Source organism: Lontra canadensis, unplaced genomic scaffold, assembly GCF_010015895.1.
Source record: "Lontra canadensis isolate GAN:19392208 unplaced genomic scaffold, GSC_riverotter_1.0 scaffold195, whole genome shotgun sequence".
Classification (NCBI taxonomy): Eukaryota; Metazoa; Chordata; class Mammalia; order Carnivora; family Mustelidae; genus Lontra; species Lontra canadensis.
In genome coordinates this window covers 1,078,013-1,090,728 of record NW_022631189.1, presented here as the reverse complement: position 1 = coordinate 1,090,728, position 12,716 = coordinate 1,078,013, and the positions used below count along the sequence as shown (strand labels likewise).

General features: G+C 35.5%; 1 protein-coding gene across 13 annotated transcripts in view; it reads right to left on the bottom strand.

Annotated features, from left to right (window-relative positions):
• The window catches only part of CSPP1 (centrosome and spindle pole associated protein 1), a 156,045-nt gene that overhangs the window by 48,310 nt on the left and 95,019 nt on the right, over positions 1-12,716 (bottom strand). For all 13 annotated transcript variants that reach the window (XM_032847880.1, XM_032847884.1, XM_032847893.1 and 10 more), the window contains 2 exons: positions 5,171-5,300; positions 3,006-3,153 (listed from right to left, as the gene is read on the bottom strand). In XM_032847880.1, coding sequence (XP_032703771.1) covers positions 3,006-3,153; positions 5,171-5,300 — 278 coding nt within the window. The remainder of the gene's footprint in view (positions 1-3,005; positions 3,154-5,170; positions 5,301-12,716) is intronic.

The window sequence follows — 12,716 nt, the reverse complement described above, 5'->3', positions numbered from 1 at the left end:
TAAATCAAATATATGTGAAGAAACATTTAATCTCACTATTAATCAGTTAGAACTAAAATACTTCTGCTGTCTTTCAAATTGGTTAGGTATTTTTTAATTTTATTGATTTTTTTGGAGTAGTTTTTAAGAATTTTAACATATGATAAATTGATGTAACATCACTATCCCTAAAATCAATTTTAAGAATATACATGTATATAACCTTTAGAAAGGGGCTTCTTTCACTTAGCGTAATTTCTTTGAAGAGTCTTTCAAGTTATTATGTGCATCACTAGTTCATTCTTTTAACTGCTAGGTAGCAACCCATGGTATGAATGTACCACAGTTTGTTTATTCATTCACCCATTAAAAGTCATTAGAATATAGTTTGTTTGTTTTAGGGAACTTAAAAAAAAGAACTTTAATGAAAAAAGAGCTAAGAGAAACAGATTTTTAAGTGTCACACAAATAATAAAAACGAGAAATATTTACTTTAAAAGGGAGGGTTGATGCAAAAAAAAAAAGGTTGGTGCTATTCTAGTCATCTGGGTAATAGATTTTAATATTTATTAATAACTACTTCCCCTTATAGACATCTTCCCCAAAGAGCTAAGGATAAACATTAAATTTCCTTAATTTCTTTGCAATAAAAGATCAAAGATAAAACAGGAGTAACTAGAGAAGCCAGCTGCCAAATTAAAGTGGGCCAACAGAAAGTACAGAAATTATATTATCTTGGTCATTACATGAAGTAAACAAGAATACAGATCTTTACAACATGTTTCAAATAGAATAGATAAATCACATTCCTTCCCTTCCCTCCCTCTCCAAAACAGATCAAGTCACAAACAGATAACCCTTAAGGGATGAGTTTACCTGCTTTGAAAATACCATTTAAAAAAGAGTTCCACTGTATTTGATAAAATAGTATACTTTTCTATCACATGGCATGACTGTCGCATTAAATAAGCAAAGTAAACATTACTGCTAAAAATGAAAAACACAGAAAAGTTGGCTTCATTACTATTAGGTCAAACAATTCTAAAACAGTATTTTATAATTCAATAATCCACAGTTATCCTACTCCCTGCCACCAACTAAACACATACAGAACAACATCATTGTATTGCGTGAACTGGAAATAATCTTAGAAGCCAGCTTGAAAGTCCTAGGAAATTATTCTATTCCAGTGTTTACCAAAGTTTCGGGCATTTAAGTACCTCCTTCCCAGTAACTACTATGTTTCTATCAATTCACAATTTAAATTCACTATAGTAAAGACTTGACTAGATGCTTATCAATCTCATATCCTCTTCCTAGGCACTATAATTAGGTCTCCTTATAATTAGGTCTGAATATTGGAGCAAAGAGACAAAGCATTATTCCCTCCACCTCTAGGCCAGAACCCCCACAAAACTCTCAACTAATTCTCCCACCACTAAACCCTGTATGGCTGCTAGAAGTGAAGGATTTCAAAGTGGATGAATGATATAAGAAAACAGCCCTGAATTCCTGAGTCATCTCTTGGAGGAGACCCAAAGAGCATCAGAGAGACATAAGTGAGAAGTAACTTTTACAGCCTTAAGCCTTCAGCCACAAGCTTCTGATAATTAGGGGGTGTTTGTTAAAGCACTTTTTGATAAATGACTGAACTAATTAATACCTGTACTTTAAAAGAAAATATTATAGCACTACCCAATGAAAAACCAGTTTTCTTTAATATATATTCAAATCAACATTTAACTTTTAAGATAAGAAATGTTTATCTATGTATCATCTAAAATCACCTCATCTATAAAAAGAGTAAGAGTTCTAGTCTTCAAAACCATGAACAAAGTATGAGGTGAAGATAGGAAAGGAACAAATCCTTTGGGAAGAAAAGATGAATCTTAGTAATTTAAATGGATCTCAAATACATCTTTTTAAAAAGCCATCTTTAACAGAGCAAAAGCATAATATTTAAGAACTCTTAATAACTCAATAACCAGAAAGTATTCTGACTACATCCCTCAACTATCCCTATAATAATGTATAACACTTGAAGAACAAAATGAAATCTACATTTTTACCATTTACTGGGTTTCTATTATTCATTTCTCTATTCTAATAAAACAATTTTCAAAAACCTATCTTTGTCTATTTTTATCCTGATCTAAAAGTTAATCAGAGACCATCCCAATATATATATAACAAGTTGTATAAGACCTTTTTTTTTTTTTTTTTTTAAAAAGGTTGGTTTTTTTTTTTTTTTTTCAAACATTTTTTTTAAGAGGGGGAGAGAGAGTATGTGAAAGTTGGGGGGGGCGGGGTCAGGCAGAGGGACAGAGGGAGAAAGAGAAAGAATCTAAAGCAGGCTACATACCCAGCACAGAGCCCAAGGTGGGACTCGATCTCACAACCCTAAGATCATGACCTGAGTTGAAATCAAGAGTCAGACGCTTAACCAACTAAGAGACCCAAGCACCCCTCTAGATCAAATAGTTTTGAGAGTACATAACTTAAAGACAAATCAATATGTTTCTGCAACCTACCAGAAAGTTTCTGAGATCTGGTCTTTATTTTTCCATGGAGTCCTTGCACTGTGCAGGTATATGGCATCTATGAAATACTGCACCCCACAACTATTTCAGATCACTTATTTTAAATATGTCTTACTAGTTTAAAAAAAATTAATAAGAGTTTTGTTATTTTTACCAGGATGTTTTTTAAAAAAAATCTAACTACTGGTTTGGGTAAAAACCTGTCAACTAACATGAGCTTTTCTCTGCAATTGAATTATTATCATTAGAGGATGAAAAAACATGTAATAAAATTAAATGAATACTCCAAAAAAAAAAAAAAAAAGACTTTCTAACCTGTTATTATATGTATTACAAAATATCTCTTTTGCATTAAGCTACAGAAAAAGAGACCTTAACTTACAGGCTATGATACTCACTTCTACCCCCCGCCCCCCACCATTCTTTTAAAAATTTAAAAATATTTCAGTTTCTTTTAAAAACAACAGATCAATGGAAATAACATACTTATCAGATTTCCTTTTGCATCTCTCAGAGGAGCACCACCTCCACCTTTTCCCCAGGGGTTGTAACTTCTCATTTCAGCTTCTAATTTAGCTTCATATTCTTCTTTTTCTTCACGTTCTCTCTTCCTTCTTTCTTCTCTTTCCCGAATCTTGTTAATATTAAGAAACATTAGTATTAACAAGTATTCTGATACAAAAAGTTTAGTTTTAATATTAGTTTTTATTTTTCTTATTAGAGAAAAAAACTGGAATTTTTTCTTTTTTTACAATCTGCCTCACTATAAAATTTGAAATCACAAATCTGTGGAATACCCAATTTAAAAACACTTCCTTGGCTAAAATAAATAGGTGTTGGTCCCTCTTATCATTGCTTCTAGAGTGCTTTCCAGCCACTGATGCCAGCTGTAACTGAACAAATTCTTCCTTCCCACCAACCTCTACCCGAGCTATTCCTTCCTAAACCTCACTAGTTGCATGAGGACCAACAGGATCTCCCTACTTCCCTTTTTCATCTATCCTGTTATGGGACCTGACCAGCCATAAACTACTCCCCACATCTCACCAGACCTACTTAGTTTACCCTTGGCAAACTCCATTCCCAGAAGTCAAGAGGTTGAAGGTTCAAAGCCATTCAGAGAATTCCGGGCTACTTTAAGTACAACTTTATGAAAGCATACAAACGGTCTTTTCATCATCAAGTATAAGCACAGGCTGGTCTCTAGGAATGGACGGCAATGAAAAAGTACGTTTTGTAAAGTTACTCTTAAAATCACAACCACAGAGGCACCTGGGTGGTTCAGTGGTTTAAGCCTCTGCCTTCGGCTCAGGTCATGATCTCAGGGTCCTTGGATAGAGCCCCAAGTCGGGCTCTCTGCTCGGCAGGGAGCCTGCTTCTCCTTCTCCCTCTGCCTGCCTCTATGCCTACTTGTGATCTCTATCTCTCTGTCAAATAAATAAATAAAATCTTAAAAAAAAGAATCACAACCCCCCCACACACACACACAAGTCATAACCACATCCATGGAAAATTTAAGCAACCACCCCATCAAGGCTAAGAGGTCATCACACACATGAAATAAAATTCTAGAGTTAGGCAATGTAGTTTTGCCAGTGGTGTTATTAATGCTCATTTGAAAACAGATATAAATTCAACCTTTTATTGTAGAAATCTACCATCCAAAAAATAAAGTTGTAATTCTACCATTTAAAAAAATCCATTTTCAAGGAGGCTGCCCATGTAAAATCTGAACAAAAAGAGCTTTAGAAAAAAATCCAAGTGGAATTTTATAAAGAAGTACTTCAGATGGACATATACCCGCTAAGAGTTCCAGAATCCTCTCAGAGATATGGATACTCCCCCAAGAATCCCATATATTTGATATAATTACTTCTAAGCAAACTTTCTTAAAATATTACAACCTACAACAGAACCCATTATCCTCCTCCCTAAAAATGTTCCACTTTTTTCTCTTAGTTCATATTCATAGCCTCATTATTCTTGTAGAATACAACATTCAGAATCACCTTCAAGCCCCCTCTTCTTTCTCATTCCCTCTATCTAAGTCCTATCAGTAAATCCCAGAGTTGTCTTCTAGATGTCCTCCCATCTTCCCTATCTAGTAAGGGCCTCCTTACCTCCTGTCTGGACTGCCTCAATAGTCTACAGAAAAGGTTTCTCTGCCACATTTTTCCCAATCATATACATCACAACTAGCTACCCCTCTAAAACTTACAGGTATTCACATCAACTATTCTTTTCATTCTCTGGCTTAAACTTTCTTTCCTTAGGCTCTCTGTAACAGGATAAAACTGAAAATTCCTTATTAGTTAATCCTTCACAATCCAGCACACTATAATACTTCAGCCCCTCTCCCACACTGATTTCCATTCCCTGAATATGCCAGGAATTTAAAATTTATTCATTGTTTAACATGCAGTTCAAGTATCAACAACACATGAAGCCCTCCTAACTGCCAGGCATTTATTCTTATCCTGTGCTTCCAAAAGTATTCTAATCTAGCTGCACCAAAATTTATCATAGCGAAATATAAATGAGTGGTATTGCTTCTCCTCTGCCAAGCTGAGTTCTAAGGGACCACTGAGCTAACACATAAAATGTTCAACATTAAATGAATGAACGAATACAATGAATGAATGAATGAATACCTGTTGCTGCAAAGCTTCTTGGTAAGACTGAAGTGACTGTTTTGAAGGCTTTGGTTTATCTTCAAAAAACAATCCTGAATTTATTGCTCGATCACTTGTATTTTTCAGTTCATTCTGTCCAACCACATTCCTATATCAAGTACACAGTAATTTTAATCCATCTATGACAAAACAAGACATTTCTCCTCTGAAAAAGTATAATGGTTAAGCAGATTTAAAAACATGGAAAAATGTTTCCCTGCAGGTCAAGGAGAAATCCTTAAGTAAATGTCCCCTTACTAAGCTCTCTCTACTGTCTCTGTTTCACAATTAATGGAACTCCCAAATGTATTAGATCTATTTCTTGACCCACATGACAGATACATGGGGGTAAAAACTTGCTGATAATACATCAAGCAGTACATATATGACTTATGCACTTTTCTGAATGTAGAGAAATAACAATATAAGTCTCCCAATATCATAACTAATAATTTATTTAATAAATGTACTCTAATATAAAGTAATAACTTCTTAGCTATTTCAAGAATATTATTTGGGACAGACAGTAAAAAGTCTGTCCCAAATAATATTCAAATTTTTGAAAAGCCTGCAAAAAATCAAAAAAGGAAAGTTTAAAATACATTATGGTTACATAAATCTCAAGCAAAAAAGTGCTATTTGTCTTAAATACAGGAATGCAGCCACTTTGAAGAAAGTAATACATTTAAAAATCTGAATTATAAAAGATAAACTCAAGTATTAGATTTATAATAAAACTATATTATTAAAGAGACTAAAGGAGGCTTCTCATCTCCAAAAATATCCTCATTTCAAATAATGAGTTCCTTTTGTGTATCTAACTTATCCAATTTATTTACAATCTTCTATAAGGATAAACAGATATGTTTATGTATACTGTCTCACTGGATCATGAGAGGATAAAAGGAAAGATGAGGATGGGGTGGCTGGGTGGCTCAGTTGATTAAGTGTCCAACTCTTGATTTCAGCTCAGGTCATGATCTCAGGGTCATGAGACTGAGCCCAGAGCTATCTGTGGAGTCTGCTGAAGATTCTTTCCCTCTTCCTCTCTGCTTCCCTCCCCCCACAAAAAAAAATTTTTTTAAAGAAAAGATAAGATGAGGAGAGCCAGAGCAAATCATTCCTAAAAGATGTTAACTTTTTCTTCTTTTAAAAGGTTTTATTTATTTACTTGTTAGAGAGAGAGGGAAAGAAAGAGCGTACAAGCAGGGGAAGAAGTAGACAGAAGGAGAAGCAGGATCCCTACTGAGCAAGGTGCCCCATGTGGGACTTGATCCCAGTACCCTGGGATTATGACCTGACCGAAGGCAGATGCTTAACTGACTGAGCTACCCAGGCATCCCTGTTAAGACTTTTTAAGAGGAAGGGGGCTCTGCATGTGCGAATGGAAAAAGGTTGAAAGGGGTCATTTAAGACCAATCTCTCAAAACAAACTGGCTACAAATTCCAAAATCTAAAAGAACTTACCAAACTCAACACCCAAAAAAACAAAAAATCCAGTCAAGAGACGGGCAGAAGACATGAACAGACACTTCTCCAAAGAAGATATACAAATGGCCTACAGACTCATGAAAAAATGCTCCACATCACTCAGCAGCACAGTAATAGAAATCAAAACCACAAGGTGATACCACCTCACACCAGTCAGAATGGTTAAATTAACAAGTCAGGAAACATCAGATGTTGCTGATATTGTAAAGAAAAGGAAACCCTCTTACACTGTTGGTGGGAAGGCAAACTGGTGTGGCCACTCCAGATAAAAGTATGAAGTTTCCTCAAGTTAAAAATAGCACTAACCTAGGACCCAGCAATTGCACTGCTAGGTATTTATACAAAGGATGCAAACACAGTGATCCAAAAGGGCACCTGAACCCTAATGTTTATAGCAGCAATGTCCACAACAGCCAAACTATGGAAAGAGCCTAGATGTCCTTCAATAGAAGAAAAGATGAAGGAAACATGGCATATACGTGTGTGCGTGTGTGTACATATACACACACGCACACACAATGGAATATTTTATCAGCCATAATAAAGAATCAAATCTTACCAGTTGCAAAAATGTGGATGGAACTAGAGGTATTATGCTAAGCAAAATAAGTCAGTCAGAGAAAGACAAATACCATATGGTCTCACTCATATGTAGAATTTAAGAAACAAAACAGATGAACATAGAAGGGAAGGAAAAATAAAATAAGAGGAAAACAGAGAGCAAGGCAAACCATAAGAGACTCTTAACCATAAAAAATAAACTGAGGGTTGCTGGAGGGAATATGGGTATGGAAATGGGAAAAACAGGTGATAGGTATTAAGGAGGCCACTTGATGTAATGAGCTCTAGGGTGTTATATGCAAGTGATGAATCACTAAATTCTACCCCTGAAACTAGTAATACACTACATGTTAACTTAATCAAATTTAAATAAAAATTTTTTTTAAATAATTCATTCTTTTTTATGACGACTGAACAGTATTTCATTTATATGGATATAATGCATTTTATTTATCCATTTATGGACATTTGAACTATTTATACTTAGAAGTATTATGAATAATACTGTTACAAACATTCACATATAAGTCTTTGTGTGTACAGATATTTACATTTTTCTGAAGTATATACCTAGGAGGACAATTCAAGTGATGTCTGATAAGCATGTTTAACTTCTTAAGAAACTGCTGTTTCCTAGAACTGCTTTCTACATAATGATTATGTATGCAGCAATGCTGCTAAAACTATTAATTTAATATTTTATCAGCATTTAAAAAATAAATAGAAGAAAAAATACATAAAGTTATACTTTTTTCTTTTTTTTTTTTAAAGAGACGTTACAGATTTTACTGATGATACTGATGGCTTAAGACTAGTAGAATCTCTAAAACTCTGCCCGGCTTATGAGACCTGGGATGGAAATTGTGCCAAAGGTGATTCTAAGTGTTGGGTAAGGTTGGAGCAGTGATTCCTCAGCAAATGAAGGCTCCTCTTCCTCTCTTCCTTTTTATCCATCTTTCTCTGGTGATTCAGAGCTCTTACTACTTAGATATCATCCAGACCTTGAAGTGCACCAGAGAGAAGACAGTCAAATTTATTGACATGCAAGAAAAGAATGTGACAAAGAGGTTATTAAGGACAATACCATGCAAATATCAAAACTGGAGAAGTGGATGACAATGTCAAAATTATAGGAGATAATTTGGTCTTCACTATATCCACAGATGCCCATCAATGTATCTCCTAATTTTTGAGAAGGGAATCTGTGACATTTTGAGAATTTGAGAATTTGATTAAAATCTACTTTCATTGCAGAAACATATGTATGAATGTATATATATATCATGCACACACATAAATTATGCATACAATATTTCAATGGATTTATATAGTCCCTCTGAAACCTACATACCTCATATTAAGAAATCACAAACATCCTTTTCATCTCTGAAGTTTTTTAATTTGGTCCTAAATAAGACCTTGCTGACCAAAAAGACAATACTTTGTATAGGTGGCAAACGTTGGTTTACAAAATAATTATAACCTCTTCTGTTATCACAAATCATTACAATGTAATTTTGATAAGTTGCCTAAAGTATAGCAAAGAGTTAAGGCTTTGCAGCCAGAGAAAACTACTTCAGATTTCTACCTTAACTGCTTATTCAGGGAGGACTTAGGGAAGTCACTTTATATAGCTGAGTTACAATTTCTTCAGCTGCAAATATTGATACATATAATGTATAATGCATATAATGACATAACAGTAGCATATACTACTCAATAAACTGAAATTGCTGCTATTATGATAATTATTGTTTTAGTAAATGTGTATCCAATTTGAACAATTAAAATTCTAAGGACAAGTCATCCAGCAGTGAATAGTTTTGGGGACTGAATGGCAGACTTACAAGCCCCTTTCCTATAACATTTTTACCTATGAATTCAGCTGTGTTAAAGAAATAAAACATTGGAAAGATGACAGATCATGTGCACATCAAAAGAGTTAACAGAATCGCAGGTTCCTTCCACCTCTAATTAGGCTAAAATGCTTGGAAATAAAAATAAATACATTAGGAAATAGTTTGTAAGAAATTAAGGAAGTAATTCCACTATTTAACTGTTACTTTATATCACAAGGTTACACTTTGTAATGTGGCATTCAGAAAAACATAATAGAAAAATAAAGACAACTTAAAAAACAACTATACTGGGGACAGGACTCACAACTAACAGTAAATGGGTATGAGGGATTTTATGGAGGTGAGTGTTCTGAAACTGGAAACACTTCCACAATGGCAAAGTAGGGACCTCTGAAAATCTGTTACTCCATTTAAGTACTGAAAACACTTAAAATTGCCAAAATCAACTTTTTTATAATTTTGAAAATTAATGTAAGGCTTGCAACAATCCAAGAAGAGTTTTAAAAAATGACAAAAAGAAAAATTTTCATTAAGAACAACAATCTTTATGGCATGTGAATCTGTCCCTTCCCACTCAACTTCCGCCTAGCTCTACTGAAACCTTAAAATCCAACAGCCTGCCACAAATGGCAGCTGTAAAAACCGGCAGCACTGCCACTGGAAATGCAGAACAGGTTTGGAACTCCCCCAAGAGCCAATTTCTAGGAAAATGTCACTTTTGACCTATCTGGCAGCTCCCTAGAAAAGCCTGCCTTTATTTAAAGCATACTTAAAGCTTGCTCAGTATAAATATTCTTATCATGAAGTGTTTGTAGAAAACAATCAGCAGGGGTGCCTGGGTGGCTCAGTGGATTAAGCCTCTGCCTTCTGCTCAGGTCATGATCTCAGGGTCCTGGGATGGAGCCCCGAATCAGGCTCTCTGCTCAGCGGGGAGCCTGCTTCCCTGTCTGTCTCTGCCTGCTTCTCTGCCTACTTGTGATCTCTCTCTGTCAAATAAATAAATAAAATCTTAAAAAAGAAAGAAAAGGAAAGAAAATCAGCAGCAATTGTGCAACACTGCAGTCATCTGTGGCAGCAAAACCACTGGGGCAAGCAAAGGCCTGACCAATCCCTCAAAAAAAAAAAAAAAATCAAAAGAAAAATTAGGGAAAAACATAACCACAGGGGCTTGAAAAACTAACATATTCCTATGACTCCAGAAAGCCACATGCATATGCAGAATCAGCAGATATCCAGAAGAGCTGTGAGAACACCCTGATCTCTCACTTCTGCTGGTATTGAGGCTCTATGCTAGAAGAAGTAAAAGCTAAAGCAGAGATAAAAATTGCTGGAATATTGTCCTGAACATGCCCCAACACAAACACAAAACACTCAACAAAGAGTATTACAGATTTAAGTCTTTTGAGGAAATTTAAGCCCTTTAAGGAAATCTCTGTCCAGTCATGACCTAATCATTAAGCTAACCCAGAAGAGGCATCAGTAGCCATATATGACAAAGAATCTAAATTTTATAGAATTAGTTCACAATAGTTACTTTAAAAAGAGCCACACTGACAAATAGCAACAATAAGCCTTAGGTAAGGAGAAAATCAGGTTTCTACAGTTGCCACATTTCTTTTTAAATGTCCAGTTTTCAATAACAAAAAAATTTATATGAGACTAGCAAAGGAACAGGGAGGTATATACAATAAGCAGGAAAGAATGTCCAATGGAAAAAAGACAGCCTCTTCAATAAATGGTGTTGGGAAAATTGGACAGCCACATGCAGAAAAATGAAATTGGAACATTTCCTTACACCACACACCAAAATAGACTCAAAATGGATGAAGGACCTCAATGTGAGAAAGGAATCCATCCAAATCCTTGAAAAGAACACAGGCAGCAACCTCTTCGACCTCAGCCGCAGCAACATCCTCCTAGGAACATTGCCAAAGGCAAGGGAAGCAAGGGCAAAAATGAACTATTGGGATTTTATCAAGATCAAAAGCTTTTGCACAGCAAAGGAAACAGTTCACAAAACCAAAAGACAACTGACAGAATGGGAGAAGATATTTGCAAACGACATATCAGATAAAGGGCTAGTGTCCAGAATCTATAAAGAACTTAGCAAACTCAACACCCAAAGAACAAATAATCCAATCAAGAAATGGGCGGAAGACATGAATAGACATTTCTGCAAAGAAGACATCCAGATGGCCAACAGACACATGAAAAAGTGCTCCACATCACTCGGCATCAGGGAAATACAAATCAAAACCACAATGAGATACCACCTCACACCGGTCAGAATGGCTAAAATTAACAAGTCAGGAAATGACAGATGCTGGCGAGGATGCGGAGAAATGGGAACCCTCCTACACTGTTGGTGGGAATGCAAGCTGGTGCAACCGCTCTGGAAAACAGCATGGTGGTTCCTCAAAATGTTGAAAATAGAACTACCCTATAACCCAGCAATTGCACTGCTGGGTATTTACCCTAAAGATACAAACGTAGTGATCCGAAGGGGCACGTGCACCCGAATGTTTATAGCAGCAATGTCTACAATAGCCAAACTATGGAAAGAACCTAGATGTCCATCAACAGACGAATGGATAAAGAAGATGTGGTATATATACACAATGAAATACTATGCAGCCATCAAAAGAAATGAAATCTTGCCATTTGCGACGACGTGGATGGAACTAGAGGGTATCATGCTTAGCGAAATAAGTCAATCAGAGAAAGACAATTATTATATGATCTCCCTGATATGAGGGAGAGGAGATGCAACATGGGGGGTTAAGCGGGTAGGAGAAGAGTAAATGAAGCAAGATGGGATTGGGAGGGAGATAAACCATAAGTGACTCTTAATCTCACAAAACAAACTGAGGGTTGCTGGGGGGAGGGGGTTGGGGGGGGGTGGGGTTATGGACATTGGGGAGGGTATGTGCTATGGTGAGTGCTGTGAAGTGTGTAAACCTGGCGATTCACAGACCTGTACCCCTGGGGGGGAAAAATATATATGTTTATAAAAAATAAAATTAAAAAAAAAAAGTTGTTTTTTTTTTTTAAAAAGCAAAATAGCTGACAAAAATCCTATCTTAGTAAGAATTGCACTAAACATAAATTTAGGCAGAAGCTAGCAGAAAAAGGTGGGCCAGAGGACAAGGCGGGGGGAGGGGAGATAGAGGGAAACAAACAGGATGCAAAAGTATGCTGTCTGCAGAGACAGATTTTTAGATTCAAATACACAAATAAATTGAGGATAAGACATGGAAAATTATATAGCATACAAGCTAAAAAAAAAAAAAGAAGAACAAGAGTAGCAAATTTATAACAGAAAAATATACTTTAGGTCAAAAGCCATTAGTAAACACAAAAAAGAATCTCTTATACTGTTAAAGGATCAACTTAACATTAAGACATAATAAACATACATATACATAACTACAGAGACTTAGCACATAAAAAGCAAAAACAGAAGAGAACAGAGAAATTAAAAATAATAGAGACTTCAATACTTCACTTCTAATAACAGATAGGACAACTGAACTACTACATAGAAGATCAACAAGGAAATACAGAAAATAATACTATAAGCCAACTAAATCTAAGACACACTGATGGAATGATCC